This window comes from Bidens hawaiensis, unplaced genomic scaffold, assembly GCF_021521415.1.
Source record: "Bidens hawaiensis isolate Kalapana, Puna unplaced genomic scaffold, B.hawaiensis_p1.1 tig00027810_1, whole genome shotgun sequence".
In the NCBI taxonomy this organism is placed as follows: domain Eukaryota; kingdom Viridiplantae; phylum Streptophyta; class Magnoliopsida; order Asterales; family Asteraceae; genus Bidens; species Bidens hawaiensis.
In genome coordinates, this window is record NW_027494514.1 from 79,273 (window position 1) to 101,641 (window position 22,369).

Here is a 22,369-nt window from a genome sequence, read left to right on the forward strand (position 1 = left end):
TCTTTTGAAAATTAATTACTTTTTTTATATTTTTTGTGTTTATTTGTCATTTACCATATGGTCCCTTCCTTACTAGTTATTCACTTTCAGTCCCTTTAATTTTTGTTATACGTTTTAACATTTGAGCTTGACTTGTAAGTAGTTTTTCAATGTCGAGCTTGGTGTGTGACTGGTTTTTTAAGTTTGGTCTCGTCTTGGACTTAGTTCGTTTATTGTTTATTAATCTTATATGGTATAATATATACCATTTGTTGTTTTGTCAAATGGCCTCTTCCCCACTCGTTATTTACTTTTTAGTCCGTCGAGTATAATAGTTTTTCATTTATCAGGTTCATTAAATGGGTACTAAATCAGTGTTTAGAGTCCAACTTTTTAAACTCACACACGACCCTAAGACTCCTCGTAGTGGGGCTATTTGACCACCCAAAAAGTCCCAAAGCATTCGTGAACCCCCCCCCCCCGGGACGCTTTGGGCTCTTTGAAGGTGCGGAGTATTTCATACAAAGTGTCGGGTAGGGGAAGAAGATGGCATTGATTGGTGGGTTAGGTTTATTTCTTTTATTTTTAATAAAAATAATGATAGTGAATTAATTATTGGAATGTGCTTAATCGACTATACTCTTTTTTGTCAGAGAAAAATAACCTATGATAACTTAACATCATATTTCGTAAAACATTCTTATAAAAGCTCTATCCAATGCACAAGATAGGCTCATATATCCTTAGGACAGATCTCCTTATAATGAAAGGTTTAAATTAAAGAAGATTCTAGTGAGGACAACCTGGGCATTTTTTTCACTCAATTAAAATGGTTGGAGAAGGTGGGAAGGATAAAGTGGGGTCCATGTGTGTTAGATAGTTTGCAATGTAAGGAACATGCTTGATATATGATTCCTTTTTGCATTTAGAATTTAAGTTTCAATTATACGAAGAGAAACACAAAAAATACACATTACCAAAATAGCTCATTTCATGAGAGAGAAAATGCAAATAGCACGTGAGATTTGAATTTTTCAAAATAGCCCTTCTAATCTCACGTACACGTGAGTTTGCTAGATTTCCCGTGACTTTTCATGGTCCAATCAGATTCTGCCAAGTGTGTTCCACTCCCACCTACCACGATATTTTTCATCCCAAATCTGTCGGAAACGTAACTTTTGACACAAAATATAACCTGAAAAAACCAACTGTAACGTGATGTTTCAAGCTGTTTTTATCGGCAACGTAAGTTTTCAAATAAGATGGATTTGAAAGGCTTTTTGAAATTCATCTCCTTAGATGAATTTCAAATGAATTTCAACATATAATCCGTATAACATAAATTTGATTCTTATTTTATCGGGCCCACCAATAATTGACATGCAACATATTTAGGGGAAACTTTAACGTAAAACATATAATCCGCATACATTTTAACGTTGAACATATATTTGGGACATCTTTTAACGTATAACATAAAATTGGTCCTTATTTTATCGGGCCCACCAATAATTGACACGCAACATATTTTTGGAAAACTTTAACGTAAAACATATAATCCTGATACATTTTAACGTTGAACATATTTATGGCCTATCTTTTAACTTATAACATTAATTTGGTACAAATTTCATAGGCTCATCCAATAATGTAGACTACATTTTTTTGGGTAATTGGAGATAGGTTTTGGAGTTGGGTATTGTTGTTTATGTGTAAATGGATGAGTCTGGGATGGAATCGAAACTAGAGAACGGGAATCACGAAAAAATCAAAAAATCTAGGAGAAGGTGGAAGATGAAGATGATGAATAATGATGAAGGTGATGAAGATGATTAAGGTGAGGGGTTGAGGAGGTTGAGGACTTTGGTTAAAGCTCCGGTGGCGGGTGACGGTGACCGGAATAATGATGAAGGTGGTGAAGATGATTAAGGTGATGGTGATGAAGATGAAGATGAAGATGAAGATGAAGATGGTTTTTTTTAAAAAAACAAAATTCATTTGAAATTCATCTAAGGAGATGAATTTCAAAAACCTTTCAAATCCATCTTATTTGAAAACTCACGTTGCCGATAAAAACAGCTTGAACATCACGTTACAGTTGGTTTTTTTCAGGTTATATTTTGTGTCAAAAGTTACGTTTCCGACAGATTTCGGATGAAAAATATCGTGGTAGGTGGGAGTGAAACACACTTGGCAGAATTTGATTAGACCACGAAAAGTCATGGGGAATCTCGCAAACTCACGTGTACGTGAGATTAGAAGGGTTATTTTAGGAATTTCAAATCTCACGTGCTATTTTGCATTTTCTCTCTCATGAAATAAGCTATTTTGGTAATTTGCTCAAAAAATAAGCATTAATGAGTTATGGCAAAGGAATGAAACAAGTAACTCATATAGGCATCAAACCTTTTCCGCAACACGTCGATACACCGCCGTATTCTGACAATATGATTATACTTTTAAGAAAAAATAAAAGAATATAAACCTCTAACATAAAGGTAGACTTTCCTTTTTAATGATAAGACATTTTTACTTAAAAACTCATTAACTTTGCAAGTTGGTTTTAAACACACCACTTCACTTTTGAATGGGCAAACACAATACCATCAGACTACTTGATCATGAGTATAGAAGCCAATTAATACAAGAAAACAGAGTTTTTTACCAAAATGGGAGAGGGAGAAAAATTATTTACCAAAATGGATGATCTGAAATATATTTTCCAAAATATATTTTTCTTTATTAACCTATCTTTTCTCACTCCTAATCTTTTTATTACTAATAAAATAATTTCTATTAAAACTTCTATATAAAATGCATAGATAAAAAAATAATTAAAAATAATAAAACTTTTATTTTTCATTTGATTAAAACAAATATATTAAAAATAAAATAAGTCTTGGAAACCGTTCTTATATTCATATTATTTAATTTTTATTGGAATTTATTAAAATAAAACTCTTATGTTTGTAATCTTTTTCTTTTTCATTGTATTTTTCTTTTATTTTTTTCCTTCTAGCTTTTTTTTCTCATATATATCACTATAACTTATAATACAACTGTTTTTTATGCTAAAAAAAATAATAAATTTTTAGTGTTGTTTGAAGATCAAAACATGTTTTTAAGCTTAATTTTTTTCTTCGCGTTTAGGTTTGAACATTGTTAAATTCAATATTTTATTCAAACTAAAGTATTTTTTTTATATCATAGGTTATACAAGTGCCGGTACTTTATTACTTTACTGGTACTATGACGAACCGAACCAATTTTGGCTTGAACTTCGATACTAATATTGATATTACTGGAACATGTATCGGCATTTGTTTTTTGATTTTTTATATCGTAAGCTTTATGGTTGCAAGTGTATTGTATCAATATCGATAGCAAACCGAACCAATTCCGACTAAACAATATAGATACTAATATCGATATTAAGTCAAACTAAACTTTTAAACACTTATGTATGAGAAAACATATTAAAAAATAGCAATAATAAAACAATTAAAAAATAATAAAAAACAAAACATAGTTTTTAGTTAAATCAGTTTAGATAAAAAAAACATATGAGTATAAGAAACAGTTTCCAAAGCATTCCATGAAAAACTTTTGTTTTAAACGAAATGAAATAAAAAAGTTTTATTATTTTTAATTCACTTTTTATCTATGTTTTGTACGTAGAACTTTTAATAGAAATTATTTTATTAAATTAAAGTAAGAGTAAGAAAAGATAAGTTAGTAAAAAGAACCTATTTTAGTAAATATTTTTCAAAACACTATTATAGTAAATACTTTTTCCTACTTCCTTATTTTGGTTAAAAACTCCAAAAAAACATACTAGAAGCATTTGCTTTTATTGATAAGTAAATACAATGAATAATACATAAAAGAAAGAAATCTAATTAGTGTGCAATTGTTACCCATTTTGATAAGATAATAAACTGTGAGTTAGTCGACATGTAAGGGGAACTAAAGTGCTCGTCCACCCCAATCATCTTGCTTTAGCCCCAAAGGAGATGGGGTGGCGTGTCGCTCACCCCATGCCATTCAACCTTGATTTGTTCTGCTTATGGTCCTTTTCTTCTTTGCCTCCTCGAATTGATGTGGTGCCCCTAAACCGGGTTGCTTTTGTTCGGCTTGAAAGACGAGGGGTGATGTTCCTGATGATCTGAGACCTTCTCAATCCCATTCTCCCAGACATCCCGTTCACCCTAATATGATAAAGATTATTATTATTGTTCCCATCGTGTAGCTCAGTTGGTTAAGGAGGCGTAAGACTTGGAACAATAAAGATTATTATTAATTTTAGAACCACAACTTTCTTGTTTGTGTTTAGGTCACTCTGGCTAGACCATGTTGTCTTAACCGGACCCATACCAGCTTCAGAGTTTGGCTTGACCGTTTCCTTAGGAAACCATACGGACAGTCGCTATGCCACCACAAAAGCAGAACCCTCAGACGTAACACACAAATGCACAATGAATCGAAAACTCGAATGAGCTCGAGATATGAACTAACAACATCGTGAGCTTAAATATTTTATTGTCGATATCAATCCAAAAAAAAAATAGAAAAGAGTAATATTAATATTCATTAACACCATCATGTTGACATTAAATATAATATCCATCACATCCGCACGAACCAGTAACCCCCACCACTTGTTCGTTTGCCTGCCGGCCGGCTTATCAACGACACCACAATCACAATGGTCGAAATCGTAGAAACCGAAGAGCCACCGAGAACCACCACCACAACAACAACAACAGAAGAATCGCAACCACTGTTAGACAAATCACAGTCAAAACCCCGCACTAAATCCGTCCGAACCAAGGTCCCGGAGGTAGAAGTCCACCTCTTCCGGTCCGGCGAAGGTCCGATCGATACATTCAAATCGAGCTTAGGAGGCTGGGATCAAGATCAGCTTGAAGTTCGTGACATATTAGAGAAATATGGGTTCAAATCGGTTTATGCTTTCAATACTCAGTCAGGTAGAGGTGTTCCGATCAGGTTTAACCCTAAGAATGGCCGATCTATACTGCCGTATAAGGATGGATCCGTAATTCTAATTGATGGAGAGCCTAAGGTAATTTATTATCATTTTCCCCAAATTTATTGTTATTTGTTGGTGTTTAGTTTATTATTAAGCCCTAATTGATAAGCTTAATGTAATAAAGCATCATAGGCTATTAATATAGGTGTGATCACTGTGATGTAGTGGAAATTAGGGGATCATGTTAAGTTATATTATATGATTATGACATGAATATTTGACGACCATGAAAACCGACATTCGATGACTTATCAAATGAGTTGCATGGATACATAATCTATTCGAAAATCGACGTTCGTACCGGATATCATCAAATTTGTTCAGAAAATGTCTTTAGAACAGCGGATGGTTATTATGAGTTCCTAGTTATGTTGTTTGGTCTAACAAATGCTCGATCGACATTCCAAACTGACATAAACGACGGTTTTTGATAATATACTCATTTGGAGCCGAACACAAGAGCTTTATTATCAACATGACAGCATCTATCTTTTGTTCTTCAAACATTGTTGGATGATTGTGACCATGCAAAAGCTTCAAAATGTGTACTTGGAGTACACCAAATTTACTTTCTAGGGATATGCCTGCTGGAGAGAAGTATTGATTTCATGTTCTTATCTTATCGTTGAATGAATGACCCAAGAAAATTTGCTCCAAATTAGTCTTTCTTTCTCCTTCTCTTGGAAGACTTAACCGTCTCAAGTAGGTCATATCACTAAGTAATGAACGGACCTTCATAAATTTGATAAACATGAACCTTAACAGGTAGTTCAGTTTTTTCTATAATTCCGAGCACCAGGTAGCTAGTTATTGGAGACTATAAAATCAGAAATGAAATAAACTTGCCTGTTGGAGAGAAGTATGGACCAAGGCCACATTACAATATACGGGGAAGTTTGGCAGAACTGCAGACTTTAGCTTAAGGTCTTACGCATGTTCTTATTTTGTATATTTAGTATATGAATGTTCATTTCTTTTAACATTTAGGTTTTAAACTTGTATGCATTTGTACCAACATATATATTTAGTATTTGAATGGTTCTTTTCTTTTAGTATTGGACATGTAGAAAACTGGAAACAGTACCTGGACTCGAATTTGCACTTCATCTCAAACATAATCTCAAATCGAGAATCAAAACTGGAACAGAGAAAAGCTTATCTCGGACCATGAGCTGTATAAAACTAAACCCTCATAGTACAATTTGTTTAAGAATAATTTCTTCAGAGATAGACTCTATTAGGTGACTTTACAGATAAAATAAGTGGGTGGTTTAGACTCGGCTCATATCCAGCAGTCCTATTTTCTTGAGAATATTAGTGACTTGTGACATTGTTGTATGCCATGATGCAAGAGGTGAAAAGATGGACCAGTCCGGTAACAAATAATAATGTTATTATATAAATAATTAGAGAAATATCAATTTGCCTGTTTAGTAAAATTATTTGGAAGGCTGTACACATTAAACCTACTTTCATTTCTTCTTGTTAAGCAAACATTTTCTATATTAATTTTTTCTTATGTTTTTTGTGGGTTTGATCAGGACTCGTTGATAAAGCCAATCACAAGGATCCTAGTTGGCGTTGCAGTAATAACCGCACTGATAATACTGGTTATGAAGGAGACACCAGGATGGGCTAAGAAGTTGAACTTTACTGGCGTCAATTTTAACGTCCCACCGTGGGTCCTAGCTTGCGTGGTTATCGTTTTCACTCGTTTAAGGAAGAGAACCCGCGATTTCTTCACCAAACAACGTTAGTTTATAGTTTCTGTTATAAGTCTATGCTACATCACCAACAGCATAATCTTACATACACATTTCATAAGGATGGTTTTTGATGTAATTTTTGTGGTTTTTGCTTGAAAGAAACTTTGTTTCTGATAATTTGTTATGGTAATACTGGTTTTGGTTCATTTCTGGTTGAAATTGTCTTCAAGGGCGAGATTGGTAATTTCATTTCTTATTTGACTATAGAAAGTTTTCAAACAATGTTACTGGCTTTTGTAATAAACAACATGAAAAAATTTATACCGGAACATAGATAGATTTAGTGCTGCAAAAATATATATAGAATTTAATAAAACATTATATTTGAAAACAAACACAAATATGTTACATTTGTAGAAACATTAAAACGAATATCCACAACGATTCTAGTAAGACAGATAACATTCAATTCCCTTTTTGTTTTAGCGATGGGATCTAATTCAATAGCTGAGATTAACTTTCATAAACACTATCGAAAAATTCATCAAATCAACCTTCATATGCTAAATCAACCTTATTCAATTCCTTTTTTGTTTTATATTCATCAAATCAACCTTATCCCTTTCATAAACACTATCGAAAAATTCTGAAAAGCCTAATGATAAACTCTGAGACAAAAGAGCAATGGATAAATCCCTAAAACAAAATTCGATGTCTTTTAACGTAAATACGTAATCACATAAATAATCAGCAATTTTAACAAAAGGTAAAACTTTTGATAATACTTACGATATATATCGTAATTGAAATCATCTTTATGACTGCCCACATATTGTGATCACTTTAGCCGCCATAGTTTTAAGTATTGCAGATAGTTCAAACATAAGAAGAAAATCGCGCTATCAAATGGTAAAGATGAGGGCTTCTCAGTTAAGTTTTAACGATCATTAGTGTTACTACCCAAATGTGTTACAAAAAATAAAGCATGGAACTCAAACTTGATACTTACAGAGAGCAATGAAGTTATATTTATATCTCTTCTCTTCTCTTCTCTTCTCTATAAAGTTGATACTTACAGAGAACAATGAGGTTATATTTATATCCTTTCTCTTCTTTCTTTCGTCATTTCGGATCCGATCTATATTAATATTATATATATATATATATATATAACCGACGTCTGATTCTGATCTCCGGCCACTGATTTCAATTATATCTTTCTTTCAACTAGCTGCTCATTCAGGAGTTCTAAAATTCATCCTCTTGGCGCCAGATCTAAACTAACCTCATTGCTCTATGTAAGTATCCACAAATTAACCCATCTTTTTTATTTATGTATTCAATAACACTCTTTAAATTTAAAAGAGAAAAAAAACTTTAAAAATTATAAATAATAATAATAATAATAATAATAATAATAATAATAAATAAGGAAAAAGTGTAATTGGCTTCATAGACATTGCAAATTTGCAATTCGTAACTTATATAACGGTAAGTACATAATTTATATAAATATCGCAAATTCTATATCAAGGCAACATATTCAGACAAACTACAATCGGAGCACAATTGAGACATGATGATTAAAAATAATATTACAATCTTGACATGGAAACATATGTTTCGGCCTCTTGGGAAGTTTTCACTTTTGCTACCAAAAGCAAATCTGTGAGGCAATGGCGGTACGTTTTGGCCAAAACATATAATATTATGGTGCGAAAGTAGTTGTGCTGTTACAGATGGTATAAGAGTGCCGGACCGGTGGTGCCAGGTCCTTCGAGTACGCTGGACCCTTAGGGGGTGGATTGTAACATCACACATCGGTTAGGAGGAGAACGAAGTATATACCTTACCCGTCATAACGCGTTTTGGGGCTTAATGGTAGTGGATGAGAGAAGAATTACACAGTTAACGTGCTAAGGTGAGAGTAGTATCAGGATGGGTAACTTCTTGAGAAGTCTCCACTTGGGCAATCAAAATTCAAAAGTAAATCCGTGAGGCGATTGCGATACGTTCCGACCAAAGTGAACAAAATTTTAGTGGGACACTACCAGAGTTGCTACATAATTGTTTGGCAAATTCATCATTCAATTCACGTTTATAGTTGTATCCATTTTAAAATCAAACTACGCTCAAATTATAGTCGGCAATTTTACACTTGCAATTTAAAATCAAAAACAAAATTTGAGTGTAATTACGGACGGATTCATTTCATTCGATTTTTTGTATTTAAACTTTTGATTTGAAACAAAATCAATTATGATATTTGGGAATCAATTGATTTTCTCAATTAAGGTTATGATTATGGTAGGATTTGATATGCAATTTTGTATTACGCTCGATCAGCAAGTTGATTGTAATCGATGAATTTAATCATGAAATTAGATTTAGGTTTTTTAACACTAATATAATTAAAAAAAAGGTTAAAATTGTCCCTTGTACCTAAAAAAAAGTAAGGATGACTTAACTACTGTCTCTTTTCACTTGCAGTCACTATTGACTAGCTTGTTAGGTATAGAAAGCAAATGTGGCTAGTGTGTACTTGTTGAATTGTTTACTCAACGTGGTATTTGATGGTGATATCTCAATAATTGATCTCCAAGTATATGTTACTACAGAAAGAGAAAAAAAAAAGGATGACTACATTAACACCGAGTTAGACTACCCCCATCAACAATCTCACATTATAAAATTAATTTCTCTCTCTTCAATCTATAAAATTTAACTCAGTCTAATCTTTTACTCCCATTAACAACCCAATCTCATCCTTTTTAATTAAATAAATTCAATTTATAATTAGTTTTGATTGACTATATAAATATAATTAAGTAATTATATTTTTTTTAAATATAAAAAACTTTAAATATATATATTAATCAAACACATTTTATAAAATAGATAAAAATAAGTTACAATAGTAGCATGAAATACAAAATTACACATATTAATGATACAAAACTACATACTTATTCATCAACACCAAATTTTTGCCATATATGCTCAATCAAATCGTTTTTTAGAATGTTATGAGCTTCTCTATTACGAAGTTGTGCCCTATTCGTCATATAACTGGATAGGCTTGCAATTCGTTCAGCAGAGTATTGAAATATATATATTAATCAAACACATTTTATAAAATAGATAAAAATAAGTTACAATAGTAGCATGAAATACAAAATTACACATATTAATGATACAAAACTACATACTTATTCATCAACACCAAATTTTTGCCATATATGCTCAATCAAATCGTTTTTTAGAATGTTATGAGCTTCTCTATTACGAAGTTGTGCCCTATTCGTCATATAACTGGATAGGCTTGCAATTCGTTCAGCAGAGTATTGAAAGAGTGGTTCATCATCTTCACTAGAACTCCTTCGTTGTCGGTTTGTAGGCCTATCATTAAGAAATTCGGATGGATAATAATAGTTAAGGTACGTGTCCCGTTCATCCTCAACAATCATATTATGCATGATGATACATGCAATCATAACTTTCCCCATGGTATCTTTGTCCCACAACTTACATGGGTGACGTAGAAATGCAAAACCAGCTTGTAGAACTCCAAATGCTCGTTCCACATCTTTTCTAGCGGCCTCTTGATGTTTAGCGAACAACTTGTGCTTTCGAAACTGTGGACAAGTTTTTGACTTGACAAATGCGGCCCATGAAGGATATATACCATCAGTAAGATAGTATGCCATATTATAATCCCGACCATTCAAGACGTAGCTCACATTTGGTGCCCGACCTGTCAACATAGCATAATAAATAGGAGATCTTTGGAGGACGTTAATGTCATTGCACGTACCCGGTGTTCCAAAGAACGCATGCCATATCCATAAGTCATATGATGCAACGGCTTCCAAAATGATTGTTGGTTTACCGCTTCGACCTGCATATTGCCCAGCCCAAGCAGTGGGACAGTTTTTCCATTCCCAATGCATGCAGTCAATACTACCAATCATACCTGGAAATCCGCGTTCTTCCCCGACATGAAGTAATCTTCTTAAATCATCTTCATTGGGCCTTCTAAGGTATTCTTGACCAAAACATGAAATGATACCTTCAATGAACTTTAGAAGAGAATCCCTTGTTACAGCGTCACTCATTCTCAAATATTCATCTTGTGCATCTGTTGATGTCCCGTAAGCCAACACTCGCATAGCACCGGTACATTTATGCAAGTTTGAAAGGCATTTTCTTCCTGTAACATCACATATTTGTTGAAAATATACATCATTTGCGGTAACAACGGCCACTATACGGAGGAATAATGGTTTGCGCATTCGAAATCTACGCCGAAATGTGTCTTCACCATATGTTGGGTTGTCAACAAAGTAGTCTTTCATCAAACGTTCCTCCCCATGCTCGCGTTCACGATCACAATACCTTCTTCTTGATCTAGGAGGATGATATCCTATGATCATATTTGGCATGCTTATAATAAATTCTGTAATTATGTAATCAAGTTGCTGATTTTGCTCAGCAACTCTAGCTTCCCATTCATCAAATTCATTTGAGTTAGATGAATCGGGAACTCTCCGATGGGTAATCATTCAGAGACATTTTCCTAATACTTAAGAAAGGAAGAGTTATTATTGGATAATACTCTATCAATGTTATACTCTCATTTATATAGAATAATATTAACCTGATATTGGTAGATTATTTATCTAAACAAAATCTAAGAATCCAGTAACATGGTGCACATGGAAACAAAGATAACGTTTGGATATCTAGTTGATAATGCCAGATTATGTTATCTAAACAAAATCCAAGCAATGAGTAAAACAGTGACACGTGGCAACGAAGATAATGTTGGATATGTAGTTGATAATGTCAGATTATTTTATCGAAACAAAATCCAAGCAATGAGTAAAACAGTGACACGTGGCAACGAAGATAATGTTGGATATGTAGTTGATAATGCCAGATTATTTTATCTAAACAAAATCCAAGCAATGAGTAAAACCGTGACATGTGGCAACAAAGATAATGTTGGATATGTAGTTGATAATGCTAGATTATCTTATATATACAAAAAACTAAACATCCAGTAAAACGAATATAATGTTGGATATATAGTACATATGCATTACAAACTAGTGAAATAGATTACATATGAAACATATTACATGCATAAAGTAAAACACACATACATAAAAACCAAATATATTACAAATGCATAACAAACCAACTAAAATTAAAACACACGGTGAACCGGATTTAATTAGACGAACCCATAGAGCTTCCTCATCAGATGCCGCTTCATCATTTCTTCTTCAGGCGACAACAACGGCTTTTGCAACAGTACTGTCAACTGCATATGTTGCATTTCCTCCCGCTTCCCTTCCATTTCCTCCCGCTTCTTTTCTATTTGCTCTCGCTTCCTTTCTTCCTTTTCTTTTTCAAACTCGAGTCTTTTTTTCATGAGTTCAATTTCATCATTTATAGTAAGGTTCAATACACGAAGCTGTTCAGTAAACTCCTCATAAACCTTACCTTTTCCTTTTGCTTTACTTTTGACTGCATCTCTACCTGTTGGACGCTGAATTGTTGAACCACCACTACTTGGTGTGTCTGGGTTGGAATTGACATATTCCCCTTCTTCGGTAGTCCTTGTTCTTTTTGTGCTTTCGGCGCTTTCTTCATCACTCACTTCACATTCAGGACGGGAACGTGTTGCATCAAGGTTAATCTCTAGATCCCACCTAGGGTGCTTATACATAACTTCATTAAAAACGACAGTGTCGTTAAACTTTCCCCCATCTTGCTTGTAAATTTTATGAGCATTATTCTCAATTTCTTTCATGCTCATTCCACTTCTTCTTGCACGATATGCTGCCTTGTACGCATCAAACCATTTACTCCCATTTTCGCTAAGTCGGCTAAAACGGCCTTTTAATTGATTTGCATTCCTTATACCAAGCTTCTCTGGATTTTCTTCTCGAGCTGCATCGTACAATTTCCTTACTTCTTCCCAAAATTTTTTTTTCTTTTTGTTTTTACCTTGAACTTTATCTTCACCAGCCAGAAACCAAGATGACATTAAAGCGACATTTTCATCAACATCCCACTGTCGGGGTTGGGTTTCTGAAATTTGTGAGGTATGTTGTGAAGTGTTTTCATTGACATGAACTTGAGTTGGATTTGAAAAAGGCTGAGAGTTTTCGTAGAATTGGGTATTGAGATAATCTTCAGAATCTCCAAGATTCATGTGAAAGTTTGAAAATTGATGATTCATTGTAGGAATATGAAATCAGATAGAGATGGAAGGTGTGAGTGAATATGAAAGTTCTTATAATATTTATAGGGTTAAAATACGAATTTAGATATTTATTTTATTTTTGTGAACAGATAATGTTTGATTTTTTAGATTATAAATCTTATCCAAAAAATCTGTCTAACCAATAGAAAACTAGTGGTTCAAATAAGATAATTTAATAATGGTTAAAACTAAAATTTTATATAAAAAATACGATTTTTTAAACAAACTCCATTTTTAACGAAATTTATACCGGAATGCTCACAAAAAAAACTAAGTAAGACTATGTTTTTAGATTTTTTTTTAAAAAGTCAAATATAATAAGTTATAAAACAAAAACCAAAATATATATATAAATAATTGTTATGAATTAAAAAATAAAAATAAAATAAAAGCACATCCAAAGATATAGTGACACGTGGCCATTATTGGAGAAAACGTGGGATTGCAATCACGATGGGTTGGCCGATCCGTTTGCACCATTTATGCCATTTTTTCTTTTTTTTTCTTAATCATTAGGATTGCAATCAAGAATCACAAATGGGAGTAGTCTGAGTAGAATGACAATTTTACTGAGGTCAAACCAAAGAAAAGAGACAACTAAGTTAATGTCGTGATAGTAAAATGATTTGTTGGCCACATGAACCCTCCCTTGGTTCCGTAGATGCATTCGCATATATATCTCTAATTCTCAATAATCATATTGAAAATCACTATCTTCTCATTATTCTTTTCAATTGAATTATATTTATATATTTTATCATTACATTTTCTATATTTTTCACTCATAACCACTTACAAAAACTATTAAAAAGTTATAAAGGATGAATAATGTTTCTTCAAATTTTACTCACAAACAATAACTTTCTCTCTCTCTCTCTCTTCCGCTCACAACTACTCTATAAAATAAATAGAACACACTCACGTATTTACGAGGAGCTCGTGAATGCTCTAACCCAATGTATTGAAATATGTATAAAATAATTGCTAATTTCACAAAAAATTGTGTATAAAATAATTACTTCCACACTGTAAAAACTTAATAGTGGGTTCACCTTTAACTTTTACATGTTTACATAAAATACACAATGAAATTTATTAAACTAATTTTAAAGAATTTAAAAATAAACAAGTTAGCTAAATATGTGTGGACTCAAACACAATCAGCTTAGCTTAAGGTGTTCGCGATTGGGAGCTGTATTTGACTTAAACTTGTTTAGACTAAATCTGACCTCGTAAATTTCGTATCTATGTTATAAGTTAACCATCACTTCATGATTATAATAAAAATACTAAAATATGTAGTTGCAGTTACCAGCCTATCATCCCTTGTAAACATTTTTAACAACTAAAGAAAAAATAAGCATGTTTCATGTGCTTTAGTTGAAATAACTTCTTATATATTGTGTGATTAGGTAATTCAAGGTATAATTGAATTCAAATTCAAGTAGACTACGAACTGATATTTCAACTAGGGATGAGATCAGGACTGTACCAATATCGACCGATCCCGGTCCTAAAAATCGCGAATTCTTGGTACCGGTATCGAAATACTTGGTTCGGTACCGGTAATGGTACGGGACCGGGACGGTACCGATATTGAAGATAAAATTCGGGAAATACCGGTCCCGTACCGTACCGGTACCGAAACTCAAAACTTTGTTAGCTATGTTACCAAATCGGTACCGGTACCAGTACCAATTTTGCTCGTCCTAATTTCGACTAGGGATGAGATCGGGACCGTACCGGTTCCGTTCCTGAAAATCCATATCCCGAAAATCGCGAGTGCTTGGTACCGGTACCGGTACCGAAATATTCGGTTCGGTACCGGGATGATACCAGTATTGAAAGTAAAATTCGAGAAATACTGGTCCTGCACCAGTACCGAAACTCAAAACTTTAGTACCGATTCGGTGCCGATGGTACCAAATCGGTACCGATACCGATACCAGTACCGATTTTGCTTATCCCTAATTTCAACAATGAAAAAAATGTGTTCTCTCTCTTCTATAGCACTTGTCAAATCCTTCTCTGGCAAATTTTCCACAAGAGAATGAGCGTACATCCACTGAACCTATTTTATTATATATATACATCCTCTTGTTTATATATCATTATATAAACTAGTCCCTGTTGGTGGGGTTGAGAGACAATGGCTTCGTACCGGGACAGACGGTTTTAAGAGCAGAGTCTAGGAAGGTTGCTAAGCATGAGACATCGTGTTTGGAGAATCAGCACGTGTTCATTCCATTTGCCTTCGACACTTTTGGATCCCTAGCTCCCGAGGCGGTTCGCTTAATGGAGCGGGTGCAGAAGGTGTTCCACAGTGACTCGCAGAGCCCGAGGAACCAATGATTTATATTTAGTAGAATAGGTTTTGCGATTCAAAAGGGGATAGCGGCGCAGCTTGTTGCTCGCTTACCTATTATCCAGATGTAGTTCGGTTTGTGTTATATATAAAAGGATCAATATTTATTAAAAAAAACTTTGTAAGACGTGGTTGCACTTATAAGGGTGGCGATGGCGGCATCCACGGGAACCTTAGTGAGGACGTTGTTCATCGTGTTGTTTTGTGTGATGGTAGCTTCCTTTGTTTACTTATTCCTTTTTGGTGACTACCTATCTTGTTTTGACATGCATTCAAGGTAATTACGTACTTACATACATTATCTTGATATTAGCTAATGAAGTAATGATACATGATTACATATATCAGCACTTCGTACACCGCCGCCGGCCATGCGGGTACCTTCTAAAGTTCTCCATTTCGGAATGGGTTGCTTGAAGGAAATAAAAGAAATTTACTTTTTTTTAGAAAGGAGTTAGTATTCTACCTATTCTAATAATATAAAATAAATCTAGACACGTGTTGTTTGTAGTTAATTCTTACAATTTTTCCCCTCCAAAACTAATAGATGTTATAAGTCAATAATTATTCACTTTCTTTTTACATTTCATTTATATTATATCTATAATATGATTAAATTATTTATTTTTCATTACTCTATTTATATTATATCCATACACTTTTATAAAAATAAATATTTACATACTATACTACTATACATTATTAGAATATATTTCCCAACATACTTGGTGAAATCCAAAAATTAATAACAAACCGTGTTTGTTAAATATTGAAAAGAATATAATTTTTAAACTTTATTGAAGATTGTAACTAAAAAGAAACTCTCATATGCTTTCAATTTACGAAGTAATTTTTTTAATCATTAAATTATAAATATATGTTTAAAAGTTGATCTATTTATAAAAATAAATTCGTTTATCTACTGGTTTTTTATACATTGTCATATAAATTTATAAATATATGATTTGAATCTATCTATTTATTTTTTCGGTTAATTTATTAAATAATACATATATGTGTTAAATTATAAAGATAGTATATACCATTAATCATTTTCAAATATAATAAAATTTATCATATTTAGTTTTCTTGGCTTTTTTTTTATCAAGGGTTGCTTTGGGATTTTTGTGGAACTTAAATTTGATTGTTATGGGTTAAAAGTTGGTAAATAGATCGTTTGGTACAAATTAACTACATTTGGCTCAAATTTGTTACGGGTAAAAAATGGGTAACCTAAATATTTTTAAAAATTTGAGAATACAAATAGATTTATCGTCAAACCTGTTACGATTCAAAGTTTTGACTTAAAAATGTAAAACAAATGAAAGTTATAATTTTAAATGTGACGGCTTCGAATTATTTTTAAGGACATTTTATTTAAAATAGTCAAAAGATTCGGGATTTTGCACATTGAGTATTTTTTCCATAACTATTAAAAATTAAGAAAAAATGATACACTTTCGACATGCCATTTCCAGGGCTATCAATACTTCTAACTTTTATCAAATTAGAAATATTACTTTTATTTGAATAGTAATCAGAATGTTGTATGTAAAACATGTCGTACAAATTATGCTCAAGTGAAGCAAAACATTCACAAAATTGAACGGGTTAACCTATTATTTTTTTTGTCAATTGACAAAGTCAAAAAGCTTCTTAAACTTATCAAAATCTTTTTCATGGTATAGCTCAAGATTATTATTATATGAGAAGTATTCTCCGAAATTGGTTCATAACTAAATTTCTTTCAATTATAAATATATGATGAGTATAAATTTTCAATAGATGAAGTGTTCTTAGATATGTTTTTGCACGTGCATTATTTTTTTATTAAGTTTATTTTTTTTGAAAAAAAATATTTTGTGATAAATAAAATCAGTTACAAGAATAGATGTAATACATTATGTATTGCTTTGTTTGTAACTTAATTATTTATATCATCTCATGTGTTACACGAGCTATAAAACTAGTTACTATATAAACTATATAATTATAAAAAACTATTAACTTTATAATTTACCTTTTTAAATTAAAAAATAATAAATTTTAAAAATTCAAATGAAAAAGAGAACAAAAATATTAACACCAATTTTAACTTTATAATTTATTTTTTTTATTAACATGAAAAAGATATAATATAAGTTAGATAAATTATTAAAAAAATCAAATCATATATTAAATTAATGCCGTTCAAAATAAATATATTTAATTAGTTGTTAGAAAAGAAAATAAGAAAAGAAATCAATTTGTAGTCCGCTACTTGTTAGACATGTAGCAAAGAAGGTTGGTTGCAAGACAAGTCACTCCCACGAGCCATGACCGGTTGAAGCAAAACACGTTTTATTTTCTAATTTCTTTTTATATTTTTCTAATTGAGAATGTCGCCATAGTGGGCGGTCAAGTGGTCACTTGGATACGTAATTTCATGTGACTTCTGGGAGTGGAGATGCGTCTAACTAAAAAACTGTAATTTCTTATGAGAGTCATTTTAACTCTTTTACTAAACTTATATAATTTGATTAAATTACATAATAGATTTTAGATTTATTTTCAGAAAAATGATATTAGTAGTATTTTGTCTAAATGGCCAATACATATATGCACATGTTGAGATTTTTGTTTTTCTTAAATAAATTAGAAACATGGGTAAGGGGGAAAACATTTTTTTTAGTTTATTCTTTTTATTTAGTTGTACATGTTATTATGTGATTATTGAGGTTTTAAACATAATACTGGTTTTGAACTATTGATTTCCTACGGTGACATAATTTTAATTAGTTTTTTTTTTGATTCCCTCACATTTTCTAAAACGTTGGTAACTTTTTATACAATATTATTTTAATTTTTTTTTAAAAAATAGCTACATTATAAAACCGAACATTTTTTTAATTCGAGTACTCTATTGTTATCCTTTTTTTTAATATAGAATTTTTTTGAAACTCTATTTGTGTTGTGCGTATAACATACATGCTTATGCTCATGCATAATTATTGTATAGGTCCATATTTACAATTATGACATCAAGTGTTACGTATATGTCACCGTGCTTTTTTTTTTTTAATTAAAATCAAGGGTTGAGGATGTCTTGTACATTTTATATGATAAACAATTATGTACAATAACCCACCTGTATATGGATTTATTTAAATGTGATCTAGAGCTTGCAGATTTAGTTAACATAACCATAATTGATGTAATTTTGTGTGTCATTAAGATGAAAAACTTAATGAATTGTACTGAATATATATATTCTCAAATTTGTTACAGGTGGGTGATACTAGTAACGGCAGATTTTACAATATATGTTGTTGTTATAGGGGTGTGATTATTCTTGCTTCTTTGCCATTTAATTATATCTGTTTCGTTTAACTATGTTTGTTTTCGCTAATACAAAATGTTACTTTTAAAAGCTTTTATGATTTAACGTAGGGGTGGCAATATTGACCCAAACTCTTTCAAATGGGTCAATTTGAGTTATTTTAAAATTAAATGAGTTGGTTTGGGTAAAATGTTTTAATTAAATGAGTCAATATGAGTCATTTGAAATTTCATCATTTTATTTTGGGTCAAAATGGGTCGACAAGTTCAAAGAAATGGGTCGATGTGGATTAGTGTCCTAAGGAAATGTGACAGATTTCGGATCGGAACGGATTTTCGTACAAGACAGGTTTCGACACGAAACGGGTTTCAAATTGGAACGAGTTCGGTTCAGGTTTCAAGCCAACACGAGTTTTCACCCGTGACGAGTTGGGTTTTGGTTTCTTTTTGATCGATTCCGGACTCGTTTTTGTCTGTTTTTTCAGTTTCGTTTTTGTTCGGTTTCAATTCTTTTAGTTCCGTTTTGATTTTTTTTCGATTTCGATTGATGTTGTCCGGTTTTGGCTTTTTGTTTCATTTTCGTCGATTATTTTGGTTTCAGTTCGATTCCCGGTGGGTTTTTTTTAATGGAACGAGGACAACGTAGGAAACATTTTAGTGTTTTTATTTTTTTTGTTTATGATTTATATTTTGAGTTATAATTTTTTTTAATTACTTTTGAATAATTTTTTTTGAGGGTTTTTGATCTTAATTGAAAACCCATCAAAAAAAAATTCAAAAAAATAATAACTTAAAATATAAATAAAAAACAAAAAAATTAAAAAAACTAAAATGTTTCCGCCATTATTCTCGTTCATTAAAAAAAACAACTCAAAACCCGGTTCGACTCTAACCTATTCCGACCCAAACCAAAACAACCATTTTTTTAACTGACCCGTTCTGCCCAAACTCATTCTGACCCATGACTCATTTCAACACATAACTCGTTCGACCGGACCCAACCCATTTGCCACCTCTAGTTTAACGTACTCATTTAGTTGAGTAAAATTTAGACGTGGAAAAAGAAAATTTTTCAATATATTATATATTTTAACCTTTTGCCGCAAACTAAACCAGTATATATAAATAATAACTAATAACAAAATAAAATAACTGAAATACAAATACAAATTTTGTTAATGTTAATAATGTTTATTCTAATAGAGTAATAGTAATAATTAGAATATTGTGCAGAAACGTGTAAGAACTTCTTACACAAGGTTTGCATATATAGAAAAATGCAAAAAAAAAAAAAAAAAAAAAAGCTCTCTCACGCGAAGGGTATTTTTGGTCGTTTATTTTGTTGCCAATACCTCACAAAAGGTCATTTTCCTATGCATTTTCTGGTAAAATTTGCTTAACAAGCTGCAATATTTTATTAGTAGAGATTAATCAGCTAAGGAACATTATCATTGGGCATGTTTAAAATATCTATTGTAAATCATCTGATCTTACTGATGCTATATATATGTACTTATAACTTTCCGGTTCAACTATGGACTCATATACTCTATATATATCGATATCTTTTAGGCATGGGTTGCATACAAGGAATCAAGTTGGATTAGAGCCGTTGCTGTAATGGTTTAATGTATTTTATGGGAAGGTAATCTTCTTTCTGTTTTCTTCCCAGTGAAATGTTTCATGACCACAAGTTTTCAATAGCGCATTTGTTGTGTAACTCTAAAGCTTTGTCCCTGTGTGTACGTGCCTTATTGTAAAAATGTTATCTCGCTTTCACTCTAAATAAATCAAGATGTTGTCATTTTTTTTGTTGCAAATTCCAGGTTGCTACAGTCTAATGAAACTGGACTCTTTTTTCTTTGTTTCTTTTTCTTTACTGACTACAGTGTTAGTAGCATTGGATACATCCTTAAGCAATTCTACAAGTTGTCACCTGAAGAATACTTGAATGACCCATTATACTTTTTGTTAGCAAGACGTCAAAAAAGGTAATAAATATACACTTATACAGTGTACTTAACTGATATCCTTCTTGAACACCGTTAATTTATGTTTTGGCATGTTATCTTATTTGTTTTAGATGTAAATTTTTGGTTGATCTTATGATTGTTACATCACTTACATGTGATAAGATATTTTAATCTTTTTGGATTCATATATTTGCCTTATAGGGACGTTAGCAAAGGGCCTTCAGTTGTTGCAAGGATTATCTTTTCGGTATTAGGTTGTTTGGTATTGGGAGTTCTGATTTACACGATTATTATTGAGTTATCGCCATCCTACAAATATTTTTCATCGTAATTATTCTACCTTTTTTCTCATGAAATTAAATAGTATCTTGTTTAATAGAAACTTTAACCGTTTGAGTACAAATTAACGTGACAGGTGTTTGGAAGCAAATGCAATCGACGTATATATCCACGTTGTGATTTTATCGGTATGTTTTTTTTCCACTCATCAAAGGCTTTCAGAACTCACTACTACACATGTTAATATAATACAGTTATATTGACAAATATAATCTGAAAAGGAAACCAGGCTCTTTCACAAATAACCAATTTAAAAACCAAATTGGGTATTTGTAGTCGCTTTTATTGTCGCAGATCATGGTTTTCCACTAATTTGTAACCAAGTGACGGTCACAAAAACCTCCGTTGGCAATTTTTTTGTGACCGCTAGTTATTTTGTGACTGGTTATAACGACCTTAATAACAATTGAAATCTTTGCGACCAGGTTGCGTCCCGGGTTGCAACCGCGTTTTGGCGACTAGATTGTGACTAGGTTGGGACAAAATTTATTTTTTTTATATGTTAATTTGAGTAATATATTTTTTTGAACGTTAATGTTACACCAATGGTGTCTATGTCGTAACAAACGTAAAAGATACTAACTGAATTTGAACTAACGTAATGCTCGGGTTGTACTTGTACCAACACTCGGGTTTCAACACTAAGGTTTTACCGATTGTCCCGGCGCAACGCGCCTATTGAAAATCTAGTTACATATAAAGACAATATACTGACATCACAATGACATTTGTAATTAAACCTTCTACACTAACTCACTAAGCATAAAGACGTACGTTGTATTAATCTACGTAAAAGGAATATATATTAACACAATGGGTTTAGTCTAGCTTGTAAATAAACTGAATAGACACAAAAAAAAAGACATGCTCATGTTAGTTTATTTTACATTCACAGAACAAACGTAAGTTAAATAAAAGTGTTTATTTATTATTAATTTGCTTATATCATAAACAAATGGTTTACGAACTTGAACAATCACAGACACATAAAATAATAACAACTAGAAGTGATGGAAAATCCAAACATAAGTTCAAACACCATTGTAAATCAAGCATTTAAAAAGTAAACAAATAAACCTAAAGTTTTGAAAATATTCGAGATAAATTTTTGAAATATTTGGAGATTCATTTTTGTATATATAGTACACATCTATAGAAAAATACAAAATTCATGTTGAAATATTAATGTGAAAATGGGCTGAAAGTTTGGAACTACAAGTTTTAAAATTTCACTAGGTTTCGGCCTTTTGTTGATAAACTTATGGTCTAATTGGTATGAAGTAATGGAATGAATGATGAAATAGAATGAACGTGGTAATAAAATGGACAAAGAAATGGAATAGGTTATTACCATTCCAATGAAAT

At 31.9% G+C, this 22,369-nt stretch overlaps 3 protein-coding genes across 3 annotated transcripts in view; 2 read left to right on the top strand and 1 right to left on the bottom strand.

Moving 5' to 3' along the window:
• Window positions 1-4,627: 4,627 nt before the first annotated feature.
• LOC143575948 (uncharacterized) lies at window positions 4,628-6,941 on the top strand. The gene is made up of 2 exons (XM_077060178.1): window positions 4,628-5,062; window positions 6,571-6,941. The coding sequence occupies exons 1-2, from the start codon at window positions 4,685-4,687 to the stop codon at window positions 6,784-6,786; spliced, it is 594 nt and encodes a 197-aa protein (XP_076916293.1). The 5' UTR covers window positions 4,628-4,684; the 3' UTR covers window positions 6,787-6,941.
• A 2,914-nt stretch (window positions 6,942-9,855) lies between these two features.
• LOC143575941 (uncharacterized) lies at window positions 9,856-11,297 on the bottom strand. The gene has a single exon (XM_077060172.1). It carries the CDS (start codon window positions 11,295-11,297, stop codon window positions 9,945-9,947), a length of 1,353 nt encoding a protein of 450 aa, XP_076916287.1. The 3' UTR covers window positions 9,856-9,944.
• Window positions 11,298-15,501: 4,204 nt separating this feature from the next.
• LOC143575942 (uncharacterized) overlaps window positions 15,502-22,369 on the top strand; it is a 36,260-nt gene continuing 29,392 nt past the window's right edge. Inside the window, exon 1 of the mRNA XM_077060173.1 lies at window positions 15,502-15,651. Within this exon, the coding sequence (XP_076916288.1) occupies window positions 15,527-15,651 (125 nt within the window). The 5' untranslated portion in view covers window positions 15,502-15,526. The remainder of the gene's footprint in view (window positions 15,652-22,369) is intronic.